This window comes from Denticeps clupeoides, chromosome 10 (genome assembly GCF_900700375.1).
Source record: "Denticeps clupeoides chromosome 10, fDenClu1.1, whole genome shotgun sequence".
NCBI lineage: Eukaryota > Metazoa > Chordata > Actinopteri > Clupeiformes > Denticipitidae > Denticeps > Denticeps clupeoides.
Genome location: NC_041716.1, coordinates 2,178,400 through 2,197,172, shown reverse-complemented (window position 1 = coordinate 2,197,172; position 18,773 = coordinate 2,178,400). Strand labels below are relative to the sequence as shown.

The window sequence follows — 18,773 nt, the reverse complement described above, 5'->3', positions numbered from 1 at the left end:
TGTCCTCTGCTTTTAATCATCACCCTTGGTGAGCAGTGGGCAGCCATGACAGGCGCCAGGGAACAGTGTGTGGGGACGGTGCTTTGCTCGGTGGTGGATCGGGATTTGAACCTGCAACCTTCTGATCGCTTCCTTAACCGCTAGGCCACCACCGCCCCCAGTGAGGGGTCAGAACGGATCCTTTTTTTAAAGAAGAAGAATCAAGTCCCCCATTCCCACCACCTCCCTCCTGTTCCCTGGCTGCACTTTCATGGTAAACTCCAGTGACTGTGGTGACAGCTCCAGGATCCGGTGTGGGGGTGTAACGCAGGGGAGCTCGCCGAGTCCTCTACATCACTGCTGACATCTCCGATGGTGGCCCTGGCCAGAGTGTGGGGGCAGGAAGGTCTGGCTCCAACCGCCGTCCCCACTCCCATCAAAGATTGATGAATTGATTGCCGAGCTGCTGCCAGCGTGTCTGTCCGCCCTGCGCGACGATGCCCCGGATACGGCAGAGAATCCCAGCTATGGCAGCCACCGCAGTGCTGCTATTGTGGCCGGCCTGCAGGAGGCCATGGGGGCTGGCGGCCCAGGGAGTGGCCCTGACCCACATACTACTGTCACACCCCTGGAGACACACTTTGTGGGTGAATGTGAGTGGTGTAGGTGTATAGGTAAAAGAGGGCAAAAGAGTAATGTGGACCTTCATTGAGCACCTCCCAATGTAAGTTCTCAAAACGAATAATTGATCAGAGTCTCAATTTAACAGAACAAGGCAAGTAGACACAAAAAATATTTATGAATTTCTGTGGCAGCACGCACGGAAACATATTCCACAATTATACGTTGTTCTACCTTTGTTGTGTCCATGTGAATCCCATATTTCACGAATAGCATTCTGCAAAATAGACAATAACTACTTTTTAAATCTTTTCAGACATCACTACAAAGTATGAAATATCATTACGTATTTTTAATAAATTACATTTACGGACTGCCTTTTCCAAAGCGCCTTACAATCAGTAGTGACAGGGACAGCCCCCCCCCCCTGGAGACACTCGGGGTTAAGTGTCTTGCTCAGGGACACAATGGCAGTAAGTGGGGTTTAAACCTGGGTCTTCTGGTTAATAGGTGAGTGTGTAGGCTACATAGGCTACTACCATGCAGTAATTCAATATAATTGTATGTAAAACAAATAATTTGCACAGTCTCAGAGAACAGCTCAGGGCACATTTCACTACGTGTTGAACAGGTATAACCATTCACATATTCACATATAACAGTTTCACATTTTGGCACGAACAAGCATGTGCATCTCCTCGAAACGCGCTGTTCCAAGCAGATAAAGAAGCTGCCTCTGTCATCCTGAAACACATTGATGCACCCTCAGTTCATACCTCCCTGTCTCACTGCATTCGTTCATTTTCAATTAAACTACATGAGATGTTTCACAGTTTTGATCCCGGCTCGGATCTTGTGTGTGCGGTGTTTGTATGCTCTCCCTGTGCTCTCCCCTGAGTGTGTGAGTCAACGGCTTTTGTTCCACCAATAGAGCACCACTTATACCCAATTTTATATCAGTTTAATTGGTGCCCTAATACTGTATCTGAAGAAAAATTCAGCTTTGGGGCGGAATTACAGCCACTCTGATCCAGTCCCACAATGAGATTTCCCCAAGAAGTGCCATTGCAGTGTGTGTAGCTTTAAACTGAGGTGAACACGCATTCTTTACTCAAGTAAGGGTATAGATATCTGCATTAAAAAAAAGACTCTAGTAAAAGTATTGACTGAACTTTTAAACTCAAGTTAAACTAAAAAGTACAGGTTCAAAAACATACTAAATGTATAAAGTAACTTTGTGAAGGACAACACCTTTCCGATCTTTTCCATCTTTTCCTAGTGTAAGCAGAGAAAAATGAAGTGAAATTAATTCAAAAAGCTTAGTCGGCCAATCTTTTCTAAACACAGTCAAACTCAATGCAAACTCAATGTCCATGGTGTTCAAAAACTTTATTGGTATGCAAACAGATATACAAAGCCTACACGGTAATATTAAATGCATAACCTATGACTAGCAAGATCATGTGTAGGATTTAAGTGCTGTGTGAAAACTACCCACATCATTGTGTGTTTGTGTGTGTGTGTGTTGGGTTTGGGGGGTTGAGACACAGCCAGTGATGTGATTTAACTCTAAATTTGTTCATGTCATCATTCAATCTCCTGAGTCCCTTTAAAAAACAGGTAAGTAACTACACAGCCACCAAAACCGCAGGTATACCAAGAGGGAAAAAATTAAATATACGGCTAGGTAAGCGTTGCAGAGAGTCTGTATTCTGTGGATTTTCACGTCATTAAAATGCAAGAGTAATGACCCTCATTGGAAAATGTAGGGAGCAGAAAGTATGGAAAGAAAGTAAAAGTCGAAAGTTGTCACACAAATAAATAGCAAAGTAAAGTATAGACACCCACAGATTTTACTTAAGTCCGGCTATGAAGTATATGTACTTTGTCACTTCCCATCTCTGTCTTTAAATGCTAGTGAGGGGCATTCACAGAAATGACGCCATCAACACCATTTACCAACCACAATGTTTGGCGCGAGATGGAACCAAAAAAAAAGAATTTGTGCTCGTTTTTACATCCAGTCACCGAGCAACTGCAACGCCTCGCACGTTTGGAAGCCATGACGGTCGGTGGAGGTAATGTTTTAGGGGAGGGGTGGGAAATGCTCTGGGGGGAAAAAGCATGAGAAATGGGAGGTAACCTTTCCCCTCATGACGTCATAAGGGGACAAACTCCAGATCCGAACAGTGAAGCAAAGCACTCTTTACGTCTATCGCCATTTCTAGCCACTACAGGACCATAGACAGGCCGGGGGACTCGTATTAATGTTAAATCATATCACAAAGTCACATTTTCATGTCAGGGGACCTTTAAGGCTTTGCAACCACTATGAACCCAAAAAGTGAAAGTGAGGTGATTGTCATTGAGAAAAAGTGCAGCACAGCACACGGTGACACAACAAAACGTGTCCTCTGCTTTTACATTTACAGCATTTATCCAGGGCGACTTACAATCAGTAGTTACAGGGACAGTCCCCCCACTGGAGACACTCAGGGTTAAGTATTTTGCTCAGGGACACAATGGTAGTAGGTGGAGTTTGATCCTGGGTCTTCTGGTTCATAGGTGAGTGTGTTACCATTTAGGCTACTACCACCATCACCCTTGGTGAGCAGTGGGCAGCCATGACAGGTGCCCGGGGAGCAGTGTGTGGGGACGGTGCCTGGTGGTTCAGATTTGAACCCGAAACCTTTGTTACGTGGACACTTCCTTTCTCGATAGGCTGCCACTGCCTGGTATTACACAACCAAGGATGCAGCACTTTGCAGCCTCTGATGGGGATGCGTTTAGAAAAGTGCTGCTCGTCGCTGAGGCTTCGCTTCTCCAGCTGTGGTGTGGAGGGTGGTGTCTTACCTTGAGTGTTCTGGAATTAGCGCCTCCAAAGGGGCCGGATCTTGTCCTGGCCGCCCACATCCCACACTGTGAAGCTGATGTTCTTATACTCCACTGTCTCCACGAGCCGAGACAACAAATAACAGAGGGGAATTTCTATCCTCCATTAGTTCAACATGTCTACATTACTAGAGTTCTGTAAGGGCTATGGTTGGGATGGTGGTCACAATCTCCCCAAGCTTGAGCTTGTACAGGACAGTGGTTTTCCCAGCTGCGTCCAGTGCATCTCCTTCTTCCCAATGAGACTCCTCAGCAGGTCCCCAAAAACGTTGCCCATGGCAGCTGACTGTCTGCACTGCAACAAGAGCCTGGTAGGTACTGAGTGTCTTCAGGGAGACTGTCCCTGTAACTACTGGTTGAAGAGTGATAAATGCTATAAATGTAAAGCGGCGGTGAAATGTACGCGGCACCTGTCCATTTCAGTTTGATTCAGTTTATTTGTCCATTTCAGCATGATGTGGTGTTCAGCTGTTTTAAAACATTTATAAATTGAATTCTTTTAATTGAATTTACAAAGAATATATATTGCGTTCTGGTGCTGCCAGCACGGGGCTCGTCTCCGCGGGAGCGCGCACCTCTCCGGGAGCGCGCCGTGGTCCTGATGCTGCAGGCGCGCCGCCGTCACCTCTCCACCGCGGACGAGCGTCTACCACCTCACCTGAGCGGGCACGACGTCAGGCGGAAATCGGACGTGCTCAGAAAACTTTACTTACCCACCCCGCCCCCGGACGTTTTTTTGTGGCAAGTAACCGCCACGCCGCGAAATCTCGCGATACGCGACGGGCGGAAATCTCGCGATACTTACGGAGAACGGCGTGCCCCGTGACCCGCCGGTGCGTTCCAGTGTCGTTAACGGCCTACTCGCAGTTTGTGTGCGAAATGGGAACCAGGCAAGAGGCATCACCATATACATCCGAGCATGAAGTCTGAGGGCCGCACATATTGTACTGAATTATTCAGCCTTCATGAATAAGTAAATGGGGGGGGGGGGGGGGGGGGGGGGGGGGGGGGGGGGGGATTTGGCAGCCCGATGGGGGGGGGATGGAACTTGCCCTGCAGACTTTGGGGAGTCGTGTAAACGGGGCGCGTGGACGACGTGGCGCTGCAGGACCGGGTGAGGGTCAGGTGTCGCTCCATGTGCGCCCCCGTGATGGATGTGTTTATCAGTTCGGCGGTTCGGAGGACGAGGACTGGAGGGGGGTAGGGGAGAGCCCGGCAGATGTTTGCAGCTGCACACCAGATTACGGGGCGGAGTGGCGAGCCTGCCGCCTTCGCGAGCGCGCGGGGGGTTACGGGGGGGTTACAGTCGGTGGGGGCGGGGGTTATAATTTTAAAGGAGCCCTTCCTCTGATGTGCGCGCCAAGCCGAACCCCAGCGAACACAATCTCGAGCCGGGCGGACTAATGAGGGCCTGCGCAGTCGGCGGAATGGCTTTGATGTTCGGGGTAGCCGGCTCCTTGCGCTCTCTCTCGCGTTCCATTTCTCGCCGCGTCCCTCATCAAACGTGGAAGGCAGGCTGGACGCGGGGCCCAGAAGCAGATGTTTCCAAGCTTCTTTTTTTCATGCACGCATACACAACACACACACACACACACACACATGCTGGATGAAACGGACGCCTGCAAACAACTAGTCTGTCTTATTCTCTCTGGCAATTTGCGTTTTTTAAAACCCCTCGGCTCCGCCCCTCCTACCGCTATTAGACTTCTGAGATACGTTTGCTATATACCTTGTGTCATCGTGGAAATGCCCCATAAACTGTGAACGTTCAAAGTGTAGGGGTGGTAGTAGCCTAGCGGGTAGTACACTCGCCTACGAACCAGAAGACGCGGGTTCGAATCCCACTTACTACCATGGTGTCCCTGAGCAGGACACTTAACCCCGAGTGTCTCCAGGGGGGGACCGTCCCTGTCACTACTGTTCCTTTGCGATTCCGCACCACTCTCCCCGTCGGGACGGGTATAATCCCGCCGGTGGCACCCGAGGGCATCTAGCTACACACCCGGGTACGAGACAAGCAACAGGTACAGACAGACGAAACGGTGTAGTCAATATAATTATTTCATTTCCCTATAAAACATCTTCCACTTCCAGAATATGATTGTTAACACTCTTTAGGATTAAAAGTCTTCCGTCAACGTCCAGTCCCTCCGCGAAACAACACGAGTCTGTTTCTGATCGGAAAAGGAGGAGGCCAGAAGTGAAAAGGACGCTCCGGTCCGGCGAGAATCCGAGGTCCGACCCTCCTCACATCGGTCTACGTCGCGTGGAGTCGTTTGGCAACGTCTCCAGGTTGCCCGGAGCGATTCCGCCGAGCGGCACCGGTTCGCGCTCTGCGGCGTCACTCGAGTGTCATCATCTCCAGCGGTGGGGGAACGTCAGTCACCGTCTCATCCCGTAGCCTGTCCCCGGCCGCTGATCTTCGCGGGGACGCCGTTCCACGGCCCGGGTGTCGCCTCGTCCTCGTCCTCGGCCTCCGACTCGGCATTTCGGGAACGGCGCGAGCAGCAGAAAGATAACGGATCCCAGATGGCGGGATGAAGCAAGTGCGGAGGCGGATAAACAGACACTGCGGTGGCGGCGGAGTGGCGCGGGAGGGACGATGGCCACGCACGCTCACTTGCACACGTTGACCCGCTCGGTGACGCGGCACTCCTCGCACAGCACGTAGCAGCACCAGTGGAAGCGGCAGTGGCAGCGCTCGCTGCGCGTCTGCACGAGGATGTTGTGGCCGCGGCCGCAGCACAGCGGGCCGCAAGCCGTCCATGCCGGCGCTGCTCTTGTTGCAGATGCGGCCGTGGGTGCCGGGCGAGTCCACCGAGGGCTCGCGCTCGCAGAAGTCCGGGGACTTCTCGAAGTAGACCAGCTCGCGGAGGACGCTGCGCCGGCCCCGCGGCGGGTGTTGAACACCCCGCTGTTTCTTGTTCTGGGAGTTGATGAAGATGGCCGACCGGAACTTCTCCCGGAGAGAAGAGAGCCCACCAGGCGGAAACTGGGGTTGAGACGTACCAGCAGGTCTTGAACTGGCAGCTGCCCGACGTGCCGTGGCACTTGCACTTCCTCTTCATGTTGTCCATCACGACCTGCGCAGACAGAGACGGTGACACAACCAGCAAGATGTAATGACAAACACTGCAGCACAGCACACGGTGCACCACAGTGAAATGTGTCCTCTGCATTTAGCCCATCACCCTTGGTGAGCAGTGGGCAGCCATGACAGGCGCCCGGGGAGCAGTGTGTGGCACCTCGGCGGATCGGGATTCGAACCGGCAACCTTCTGATTACGGGGCCGCTTCCTTAACCGCTAGGCCACCGCTGACTCTGACTGACCTGTCGGCCGACACGGTTGTTGTGGATCTGCATTCGGGCGTGGATGTCCCTCGAGGAGCCCCACGGATGCAGCCAGTCGCGGGAGAAGCGCACCCCGAAGCGGGCGTCGTGGCTGCAGCCGCCCCACTCCCACGTGTCCTGCAGGGAACCGGCCTCCGCGGGCAGCGGCTTCAGCAGGGCCGCGGGACGGAGGGAGCGGAAGGCGTCGGGCGCGTCGGCGACGCCCCTCTGCAGGGCCTGCAGCTGGAGTTGCGTCAGCTTGAGGCGGATCTTGTCGTCGTCCAGCCGGCGCTTGGCCCCGCAGCCGCAGCCGCGCAGCTTGCCCATGCTGCAGGCCGTCGCCACCGAGTGCGCCACGCCAGCCGCCAGCAGGGCCTGGGAGAAAGCGCTCTCCCGGAAACCTGGAGCGTCGGGGGGGGGACAGGCATTTTTTACATTTACAGCATTTACCAGACGCCCTTATCCCGAGAGCCTTACAGTCAGTAGTTACAGGGACAGTCCCCCCCTGGAGACACTCAGAGTTAAGTGTCTTGCTCAGGGACACGATGGTAGTAAGTGGGATTTGAACCAGGGTCTTCTGGTTCATAGGCGAGTGTGATACCCACTAGGCTACTACCACCCTACTTTCAGTACCCTAACATCCTTACAGTCAGTAGTTACAGCCATGCACCTCCCCTACCCGGAGACACTCAGGGTTAAGTGTCTTGCTCAGGGACACGATGGTAGTAAGTGGGATTTGAACCTGGGTCTTCTGGTTCATAGGCGAATGTGTCACCCGCTAGGCTACTGCCACCCACGACGTCGCACGTGTTCTCCTCGGCCGGACTCACCTCGCCTGAGGATGGCGCTCTGGTGCGGCAGCTTGCCGTGGCTCTCCAGCGAGGAGCAGTTCCAGCGCTGGTCCCTGAGCTGGTGCTGGCACTCGTGGACGGCGACCTGGAGGCCCTGCAGGGCGGAGGCCGTGACGTCCGGGCTGTGGATGCACAGGCGCATCTGCCGCTTGCTCAGGCTGGCCAGCCGCAGGCACACCACGTTGGGGGTCAGCACCGGCTCACCGGCCACCTTTAGGCTGAGGACGTCATTACACAGGACCCTGTGGGTCAAAAAAGGGAACTAGTCGTAAGCCAAGGCTCCACCGGCTACAGCTACAACCACATCTTATCATTCCAAGAACGTGCGTAGAGTAAAGAGTTACACCGAATGTCCGTGGTTATTGTGTTACACAAGCGGGGATTTTCCCCGCACATCCCCTCACAGTGCTGAAAAGAAGGAGCGATTTCGCTGTCCTCTTATCGCTTTCCCCGGGACAGACGGAGGCGGGACGGGGGAAAGCGCAGCACGGGCGCGTTCCAAGCCTCTGTTCCCGATCAGCTCCCTGGCAGGGGCCCTCCGTTGCTTCGGTTGAATAAGGCCAATAAAAGAATCTGTGAAAAGCGCTCGGGGACGATTGCCATTGTCGGAAGGGGAACAACACATTGTTGTCATTAGAGGCATTTTCTGTCCACTGACAGTTGGTGAGGAAACTTCATCATGCTGCTTCCCGGCACAGCCACAACTGATGGTTTTTATTACTCTCTCTGTGTGTGTGTGTGTGTGTGTGTGTGAGTGTGTGTGTGTGTGTGTGTGTGAGAGAGAGAGAGAGAGAGAGAGAGAGAGAGAGAGGAAAAAACTTCTGTTGTGATGATAATGCTGACTGTGTCCGTTCCTGGAATAACGTGGACCCGGTCTGCTCGACGAAGTGATAAACGTGATAAACGAATAAACTTCACTCGACGTTTCGTCATCCGACGTTGGTTGCGCACGACCGGCGCGGCGAGTCCACACACACACACACACACACACACACACACACACACACGCTCCGGTACTCACGTGAACGCCGGCGACAGGAGCACCGCCGCCCAGACCAGCACTCGCTCCCGGCGCGGGGTGCGCGGAGTCTCCATGGCGCGCTGCTGGACGCGGAGCGCGGGAGAGTGGAGACGGGGACGGGGACGGGGACGAAGATGGAGAGGGGTGTCGCTCGGCAGTGGAGAGGAGGGGGATGAAGCGAGGGAGGGGAAATATGAGAATAAACACCCGCGGGGAGGACGTTGTCTGTTTATTTATTAACACCAACGATGGAATATGAATTATTCAAAATCGCTGGGACAGACCGGATTATAAAATATTCTAAACTTTTTGAGGTTTGTTTGTCGTAAATTAGCTGTATTGCCACTGAACACATAAAACTAAAAACTTTTTTGATTTATGAAACACTATAGACACACACACACACAAATCATGCACGTCAGGCCATTATTTTAATATTAACAAAAAAATAAGACGAATGAACGTTAGCCTTATTGCGACACCGGATTGTTTAATACAACTCTTCATTGATAGAGACGAGTGAGAAAAAAAAAACTTTAAAAGTGTGTGTGTCGTGTCGTTTCTTTTTTTCGTTAAAAGTCCGTGATGGCGTTTTATTTTATTCCCGTCTCCGTTTTTTTTGCAACAGCAGGCAGGCAGGAACAATACACACCCACCCAACCCACCCGGTCACCCCCATCCAACCCCACTCACAACCTGCATTTCATCTAGAAAAGAGGGGAAAATACACGTTCATTCTACAGACACCACGACGTAAACGGTGCGTGTCGTTTTATTATCGCCGCGTTGTCTTATTAACGGGGTGGTGGCGGCCCAGCGGGTTAACACACTCGAACCAGAAGACCCAGGTTCAAACCCCACTTACTACCATCGTGTCCCTGAGCAGGACACTTAACCCTGAGTGTCTCCAGGGGGGGACTGTCCCTGTAACTACTGACTGTACGTCGCTCTGGATAAGGGCGTCTGGTTATGCTGTAAATGTAAATGTGGAATTAATACACCGGTTTCATGCGATCAGTAATAAAGTGCTCACACTCCGAAGAACCTCTAAATATTCGGATAACAGATTATGTTAAATGATCGCGTTATTGCATCACATCGTCGCTTTATTCCTTCTTTCTTTAATCGAACATCTGTTTCGTCCGACGTGGAACCCGCGAAAAGCGCATTTGCATTCCGCTCCGGCGTGTACGTCTAAGTGGCTTAAAAAAAGTGGCCCGAAGTCGATTTGTGTATAAAAGGCCGCCGCTTTAACCGGATTGCGCCTCTAATCTGCTCCGCGTCGCATGAGCGCTCGAGGAGCGGGACAAAGGGGACACTTCCGCGGCCATTTGGCCCCAAACGTCCGGACCGAGGCCGGGTCCTCGGCATCACCCCGCCAGCCCTCCTCCGCACAGACAGGTGAATGAGGACGCCAGGTGACGTCAGGTGACGCCAGGGCACGGCGATGAGTATTTTAAAACGGGGCGGCTCCCCTAAACCAGATTAGGACTAATCTCGGTCTAAATCGCCCTCAGATCAACTGCGAGTCGGATGATCCGGTTAGGAAACCGAACAAAGCTGCATTTACACACCAAACGTCCCTCAGAAACCCGGTCCAGATGTGGGGCTCTCCAGCTTTCCACTTCGCTCGCCGATTAGTCGCGATTACTTGCCCCGCCTGCTCACTCGTGTTTCTATGGCTACAGGTTGGATGATCTGGTTAGGAAGCCAACAAAGCTGCATTTCCACAGCAAACGTAACCTCACAAACCCGGTCCAGATGTGGGGCTCTCCAACTTTCCACTTCGCTCGCCCCGTTAGTCGCGATTAGTCGCCCAGACTATGCGCCTGTGTTTGGGTTCAAGTCTCAGGGAGATGAATAACCTGGCCTGGGGGGGCCGAGGTGCCGGAGTGTTTTTATTCCCGTGAAATATTATTACTAATGCGTTATTAACGACCTCTCGGAATACCCAGCAGGACTCCAGTTCATATTTCAACTGGTCAATATTTCCCAGGAAGGCTTGTAAACGATTATTAAGGATTTTTTTTTCATTATAAGAAGATGTATGTGTTATTTAAAGATGGAGGGAGGGGCCGCAGCAGCCGGCCGGAGACTCGCGTCCCAGGACCCTGCACTGGGCGACATGGACGCCAGGCGGCCTTCCCTCCCTCCCTCCGTCCCTCCTTTCGGGTCCATTCGGGGGGGGGGCGAAGAGGACGGGAGAGGAGCAAATCCCGTCTTTATTCCCCCGCTGGCGCCCGGCGCGTCAGGAATGCGTCTCCTACCGGCCACCGGGGGGATGATGGCCACGGGACAGCTCAGATAGAGGAGAGGGTCTCCGCGGCAGCATCCCTCCATCCCGCTCTCCTCTCCTCTCCTCTCCTCTCCCTCGGCTGGAATGTGGAGCGGTGAGTGGAGCGATTTCTTGTTCTTGCAGCAGCAGCAGCACTTGGTCTGGAGGTGAATTCCATGATCGCTGTTCGGTGCTGCCTGCCGGGAACATCCCTCCTTTCCCCCGCTGTTCATTACAGTTTCTCTCCCTGTGCTCCAGACACCATGCGGATCCTCGCCTTGCTGCTCGGGGTGAAAGCCGCCTGCGTCCTGCTGGCCTCGTCGCTCTCCGGCACCGGGGCGGTCAACAACAGCGGCCGGTGGTGGTGAGTCGACGTTCCCGCGACGTTCCTGCGACGTTCCCGCGACGTTCCCCCTCCGCTGCGCCGGGAATAAAGCGGCCAATCAGAGAGCCGTGCGGCGCGTCGGTCGTCATGGCAATCGGCGGCCGCCGGTGATCGAAAATATCGAAGGAAACTAAACCTCGTAAACCTAAATTGTTCAGAATTTGTACACGCCTTTAACTTTACGTGAAGATTTACTTCGTACTGATAACAACAGAAATGAATGAATGATTATTATATAATATATGTGTATGTGTGTGTGTGTGTATATATATATATATATATATATATATATATATGTGTGTGTGTGTGTGTGTGTGTAAAATTATATATATACACACACACATACATATATTATATAATAATCATTCATTTTATTTTAGATGTTATCAGTACGAAGTAAATCTTCACCTGAATATATATATATATATATATATATATATATATATGTGTGTGTGTGTGTGTGGTGGTGTGTGTGTATGTGTGTATGTGTGTGTATGTATGTGTGTGTGTGTGTGTGTGTATGTATGTATGTGTGTGTGTGTGTGTGTGTGTGTGTATGTATGTGTGTGTGTGTGTGTGTGTGTGTGTGTATTTAAAATTGGAATATCGAGCCGTGGGGCGTCTGGTTCGCCATTATGTTTTTATTGAGTCGTGTCTTATCACGGTGATATACGTGGACGTTTTCATGGGAAAAGCCACAAAAAGAACAACCAGCATCAGAAAACGATGATATATTTTTAAAAAAAGTATAATATAATCATAATACAATATTTTTTACTCCCAACTGGGCTCCGTTTAATCCGAGTTCGCGTCCCACGGGCGACAAGCGTGGCCGTGGCCGCCCTCGCCCGGTCGTTTCGGCGGAGATTTCACGGTCCGCCCTCGCCAACGTCCACACGTTTATGTAAAAAAAAAAAAAGCAAAAGTTGACTTTTTTTTTTAATAATTTTTAAAAGTTTTAAAACTTTACCCCGTGACCCGTCCACGCAATCCGCCGGCCAGATAGACCATCTCACCACTGTCCTCCGAGCCCGGGTTCTGCGTAAAACATCGTCTTGCACCAAGTTTTTTTCCCCCTTGCACAATCTTTTTCACTTTATACCTTTCTGTAACACATATTTTATGTTTTACGTTAAAGACATAAAAGTGTAATATTTGCCATATTTGCATATTGGTAATAATTGCACACTTGCAATATTTGCAATACTGTGGTCTGCAGCATTTCGCTGCCTATCATACCATGTGTGACTGTGTTGGTGACGGATAAAATCTGAATTCCCAAACGCAGCATATCTCCCCACCCACACTGGACGGATGGATGGATGTGGTCGCAATAAAAGGGACAGTGATGGATGAGGGCTTTCAGGTGCACCCAATACCCCTCGCTCTTAAAAATGGCACTTCGCTCAAACATCGGCCAATTCGGGCCGGGAGTTGATGTCCGGAAGGGGGATAATGGCAGGTTATTAATGCTGCACTGCCGTCACGGCGCGGCCCAAACGGGACAATTGGATATGCGAACGTTTCCTGCAACACAAACACGACGGGGGCCGAGCCTCCCCCCAGGATTTACGTCGCGGCGCAAAGCGCCCGGGGCCGGGGTGGCGTTAATAAATCCATATACGTTGTCGGCGCCTCCGCCTCCGCACATAACTCAGGCCTCTTGACCGAATAAAAGTCCCCATTTTCTCTCTCTCTCTCCGCCGTCCTCTGTTTACAGTGGCCCTGCTTTTTTTTTTTTTCTCGTGACGCGCAGTTGTGCCTTCATGAAGGGGAATTAACGTGCACTCTCGTGTTCTGTACGGTTCCTCTCTGCCAGGGTCACGTTTTTGGAAATTTTTTGAAATTATCGTTCGAGGCCGAAGGCCTCCGTAAGGCGCGTGGACGGCGAGGCCCATCGGGTTTTCCTCTTCCTTCCAGGGGCATCGTGAACGTCGCCTCTTCTGCCAACCTCCTCACCAACACCAAGAACGTGCAGCTGGTCCTGGACCCCAGCCTGGCCCTGCTGAACCGACGCCAGCGGAAACTGATTCGCCAGAACCCGGGCATCCTGCACGCCATCGCGGCCGGCCTGCACACCGCCATGAAGGAGTGTAAGTGGCAGTTCCGCAGCCGCCGCTGGAACTGTCCCACCACCCACAGTCCCAACGTCTTCGGCAAAATCGTGAACCGAGGTGAGACGCCACAAATCCTGGAATTCAATAGAGAAAAGGTGGATTTTTCTTTTTGTGATTTTTCTAGACTTTTCTAGATCTTTCTAGGTAAGTGATAAAGCGAAGTGATTGTCACTTGTGATGCACAGCAGCACAGCACACAGTGAAATTTGTCCTCTGCATTTAACCATCACCCTTGGTGAGCAGTGGGCAGCCATGACAGGCGCCCGGGGAGCAGTGTGTGGGGACGGTGCTTTGCTCAGTGGCACCTCGGCGGATCAGGATTCGAACCGGCAACCTTCTTATTACGGGACGACTTCCTTAACCGCTAGGCCGCCACTGCGTGATCTTTCCCTTGGCTGGAGACACTAAACTTGCTGTCGTTTGGGCAGGTTGCCGCGAGACGGCGTTTGTCTTCGCCATCACAAGTGCGGGCGTCACCCACGCCGTGGCGCGGTCCTGCTCGGAAGGCGCCATCGAGTCCTGCACCTGCGACTACCGGCGCCGGGGGCCCGGCGGGCCGGACTGGCACTGGGGGGGCTGCAGCGACAACGTGGACTTCGGCCGGGCGTTCGGCCGCGAGTTCGCCGACGCCAGCGAGAGGGGCCGAGACCTGCGGTACCTCACCAACCTGCACAACAACGAGGCGGGCCGAGCGGTACGCATTTATCAGACATTTACAATTACGGCATTTACCAGACGCCCTTATCCAGAGCGACTTACAGTCAGTAGTTACAGGGACAGTCCCCTCCTGGACACACTCAGGGTTAAGTGTCCTGCTCAGGGACACAATGGTAGTAAGTGGGGTTTGAACCTGGGTCTTCTGGTTCATAGGCGAGTGTGTTACCTGCTAGGCTTCTACCACCTCTACTTTCAGTACATTACCACCCTTAAAATCAGTAGTTACAGGGACAGTCCCCCCCTGGACACACTCAGGGTTAAGTGTCTTGCTCAGGGACACAATGGTAGTAAGTGGGGTTTGAATCTGGGTCTTCTGGTTCATAGGCGAGTGTGTTACCTGCTAGGCTTCTACCACCTCTACTTTCAGTACATTACCACCCTTACAATCAGTAGTTACAGGGACAGTCCCCCCCTGGAGACACTCAGGGTTAAGTGTCTTGCTCAGGGACACAATGGTAGTAAGTGGGGTTTGAACCAGGGTCTTCTGGTTCATAGGCGAGTGTGTTACCTGCTAGACTACTACCACCACATAACCTCGGCGTCCGGTGTAGGCGCGGCCGTCTTTCCTTCCGGCTCATTCCTCTGCTCTTCCTGCAGACGGTGTCCTCGGAGATGCGGCAGGAGTGCAAGTGCCACGGCATGTCCGGCTCCTGCACCGTACGGACCTGCTGGATGCGCCTCCCCAGCTTCCGCAGCGTCGGGGACCTTCTCAAGGACCGATTTGACGGCGCGTCCCGGGTGATCTACGCCAACAAGGGCAGCAACCGGGCGTCCCACCGAGCGGGCCCCCGGCACCTGGAGCCCGAGAACCCGGCCCACAAGCCGCCCTCGTCCAGGGACCTGGTGTACTTCGACAAGTCCCCCAACTTCTGCGCCTACAGCGGCAAGGCGGGCACGCACGGCACCGCGGGCCGGGCGTGCAACAGCTCGTCCCCGGCGCTGGACGGCTGCGAGCTGCTGTGCTGCGGCCGCGGGCACGAGACCAGGACCGAGAGGGTGACCGAGAGGTGCCACTGCACCTTCCACTGGTGCTGCCACGTCAGCTGCCTGAACTGCACCAGCACCCAGACGCTGCACCAGTGCCTGTGATGGGGTCCCCGGCGGGTCTCCAGACATTTCTCTTGGCCACCGAGAACAGGGTGAATAGAGCTGGTCGGTTTGGGGAGGTGGGGAAAAACAAAAATGATCATTGAAGCGTTCTTTTTTTGCGAAGCTATAATCGAGAAAAAAAAAATCCCTCTTCCTTCTGTGGGGATCTTCACGTTAGCAAGAAATGTACAGAATGTCCAAAATCCATAAAACCGAAATACGAACGGGACTGAAACCACTTTGCGTGACGGCAGCTCCGGAGCAGGAAAGGGGGTGGGTGGGTGGAGGAAGACGCGGGGAGAAGGCCGAGGCCCGACGCCGCTTCCTCCCGGCTCGGCCGGGGAGGGGACAATTGGACACGGCCTCTGACAGACGTCTCTGCGGCCGGGGAACCACAAGCATGCGCTCTTGTAAAAACCCACGAGAAACCCGGCCTGAGATACCAGCGCTTTTTTTTTTTTCCTTCGCCACGGCAGCTACGGCAGATGTTGGACGGGCGTGGTGTGAACGTAGTATTAATACACTGAAGGACGACGGCGACATTTGATGATGCTGGATGGGGTGCACTAGCCACTGAATAGGTTGGACGCGTCAACTCCACGGAGACGTCGATGCAGTTTGTTCATCATCACACGCATCTCAGTGACATGACCACTAATACGCAGCAGCAGAAGTTCGGGTCTGGCGGAAAACCGTCCCCAATTTATGGCGAAACGCTGTTAGCGCAGCGAAGCAAAACCTGGAACCTCTCGCTTAAAATTTGCGTAAAATGTTTGCCGCGACATAACCGCACGAGCCTTACTTCGTAGTTTTGAGTCTTCAGTTTTGCTCTACAGTGTAAAGTGGCTGCTGGCGAGCAAAGTGGGCGTGTCCAAAGGTTCGACTGGCACGGTGAACCTACACGGGGGTGCAATAACTTTTTCTAAAGACCAATTGGGCCACAACAAGATTCACCACCAGCAACTGTCACAGGGGACCATGATAGCATATCAGCTGACAGAACCAAAGTGTAAATAATATCTATAAATAGAAATATATTTATGATGATGGGACATGCAGTGCGGGAACCGTTCGAGATTCCGCTTCGCACTAATTTATACAGTGGGACGGGACTAACTGTCCCACAGGACTTACATCTGTGGCCAAACATACAGCGACGTGGTCGTCTTGCTCCGCGCCCCGTGTGTATATGTCGTAACACCTGTGTTTACATGCACTGAATATCTTGTTCTCTGTAAATATGGAATATTTATTACTGTATGATGGATTTTTTGTTTTTATACTGCTAGGGTGGACAGCATCAAATAAAAAGTATTTTAGAACTTTGGTGGCGTGCTGTGGAACAGTTCAGGTGCTTCTGTTGTGTTCCTGTAGTGTCAGGGATCTATAAAACCACATGTGACACCAACATTTACATTTACATCACATTTGTCCTGCAAATCGTGCACGATTTGATTCATTTGCACCAAATGAACAGGGACGTCTTCATCTGGCACTTGCGGAATCAATAAAGTCGAGAGCGGAACAACTGATACTCGCAGAATCGATCACACAACTGTCCTCGTCGTCTCCATGACTCCGGCGCAGCCCACCACACGTTCCCCCCCCCATCTCCACAGGAACCGCGGAGGAGTCCCGGCCAGGGGCACACGCAGCCTCGGCTACATTCGCGCCTTGCTTTATTTACTTGATGTCAGGGGGAGAAACGAGAGAAATAACGGGAGAAATAACCCCCCCACCCCCCATCCCCCCACCCCGCGCCTGGCGGACGGGCCGCGACCACAGGGGCTTGGAAGCCGAGCGTCGGCTCTTCCCAGCCAGCCGCGGCCCAGCACAGGGGCAGGGAGGGTCAGCCAGACGGAGCGCCGCACGGCGGCACCGCGCCAGATATCACAGACGCCCCGACCACGAGACGAGAGAGTGGAACAGACAGAGGCCTTTTCGGTGGGAAGAATCGAGAAATAGAGGTTCTAGATGTGCCGTGGGGCTATATTACATTTACAGCATTTACCAGACGCCCTTATCCAGAGCGACTTAAAATCAGTAGTTACAGGGACAGTCCCCTCCTGTAGACACTCAGGGTTAAGTGTCTTGCTCAGGGACACAATGGTAGTAAGTGGGGTTCAAACCTGGGTCTTCGGGTTCATAGTCGAGTGTGTTACCTGCTAGGCTTCTACCACCTCTACTTTCAGTACCCTACCACCCTTACAGTCAGTAGTTACAGGGACAGTCTCCCCCTGGAAACACTCAGGGTTAAGTGTCCTGCTCAGGGACACGATTGTAGTAAGTGGAGCTCGAACCTGGGTCTTCTGGTTCATAGTCGAGTGTGTTACCCACTAGGCCACTAACACCCTACTACCGTGTGCATTAGAAGCACACGGCTGTAGATGAGAGACGGAGAGACAGGAAGTGAGGTCAGGCGTGGACATGAAAGAAGAACAGTGAAATGGTGGTAAAGAACCAGATGCCAAGACAGATGAAGAATGAGGGACAGACGTGTCCCTCCCAGAAGACAGGCGCTCGGCGTTTCGCCGCGAGATCCATGGTTAGCGGCTCCGTCGCCGTTTGTACGAAAGGGAGCGGCCTGACAAGGAGAAGCCTGGCGCGGCGATGGCCTGCTAGGGCCGGAGGACGGGGCGAGGGAAGGTTCAATTCCCAGGCGCTGCAGGGATAAGGCGGGCGGAGGGGGTCCATCATTGTGGGAGTGCTGAGGAGTCAGTGATAATTAGCTCAATTAGTGACAAAGGCAGTGTAATAAATACCGACTTAGTGTCTGGGTCCCCGCTGGCCTCTCCCTGCGCGGCCCACGATGCGGCCCAGGCCTGACGGACAATTCATTAAACCGACAAAATACCCCACCGTCCAGGCGTGACGCTGCGAGTTAGCCCCCTGCCGGCGCGGCCCATTGTTCTAATTGTCTGGGCTGGAGTCGCTCGCCGGCTCTCCTCCCCTCCGGCCCCCCCCCGGCCTCGCCCTCTCCTTTCAGCGCGGAAAAAAAAAAAAAAAAATGGCCGGAGGAGTTAATGCCCCTACCTAACTCCGTAAGCAGGCCATCGGCAGGTTGGAATGGAAAGAGTTTCTTAGAGGAGGGTGGCGGGGGGGCAGGCGGCGGGATTAGGGGATGGAGGGGTTGCCCGGGAGTGCCGGGACCGGCCCCGATCGGAATGCGGGGGAGAGATGAGTCCAGGAGCCGGGATGCGGGACAAAGCGAGAGTTAATTAGGAAAGATTGAAGGGGTTTGGCGACAATGGGCCGCCACCCGAGTCGAGATGAAATTGCTTCCGCGGATTATTGGGGGAGCGCGGTTTCTCCGGGCGCAGGGGGGCGGGGGGGGGGGGCGCTGGAGATGGCATGTGTGCGTCGGGACGGGATTGACGGGTACACCTCTGGTTTTTTGGGGAGCAGGGGAGCGAGAGAGGCCGGCCGGCTGTTCCCACAGTCTGTTCCCCTGCGGCCACCTTTGACACGCGGGCCTGCCAGGCGGCGCTCGGGGAGG

At 53.2% G+C, this 18,773-nt stretch overlaps 3 protein-coding genes across 3 annotated transcripts; 1 reads left to right on the top strand and 2 right to left on the bottom strand.

The window, feature by feature from the left end:
• Positions 1-2,488: 2,488 nt before the first annotated feature.
• arf3a (ADP-ribosylation factor 3a) lies at positions 2,489-3,769 on the bottom strand. The gene is given in 4 exon segments (XM_028993352.1): positions 2,489-2,514; positions 3,454-3,550; positions 3,609-3,715; positions 3,718-3,769. Coding segments are annotated over 4 exon segments (282 nt in total).
• Positions 3,770-5,965: 2,196 nt separating this feature from the next.
• Positions 5,966-9,282, bottom strand: wnt10b (wingless-type MMTV integration site family, member 10b). The gene is given in 6 exon segments (XM_028994502.1): positions 5,966-6,249; positions 6,251-6,490; positions 6,492-6,575; positions 6,823-7,223; positions 7,653-7,915; positions 8,695-9,282. Coding segments are annotated over 6 exon segments (1,203 nt in total). The 5' UTR covers positions 8,769-9,282; the 3' UTR covers positions 5,966-6,108.
• Positions 9,283-10,906: 1,624 nt separating this feature from the next.
• wnt1 (wingless-type MMTV integration site family, member 1) lies at positions 10,907-15,549 on the top strand. Its single transcript, XM_028994503.1, has 5 exons — positions 10,907-11,084; positions 11,228-11,333; positions 13,275-13,528; positions 13,900-14,165; positions 14,786-15,549. Exons 1-5 carry the CDS (start codon positions 11,075-11,077, stop codon positions 15,275-15,277), a joined length of 1,128 nt encoding a protein of 375 aa, XP_028850336.1. The 5' UTR covers positions 10,907-11,074; the 3' UTR covers positions 15,278-15,549.
• The last annotated feature ends 3,224 nt before the right edge of the window (positions 15,550-18,773 follow it).

Coding starts and splice junctions, on each gene's coding strand:
- wnt1 (XM_028994503.1), top strand. Junction 11,334..13,274: donor AACAACAGCGGCCGGTGGTG/GTGAGTCGACGT, acceptor TCTTCCTTCCAG/GGGCATCGTGAACGTCGCCT. Junction 14,166..14,785: donor ACAACGAGGCGGGCCGAGCG/GTACGCATTTAT, acceptor CTCTTCCTGCAG/ACGGTGTCCTCGGAGATGCG.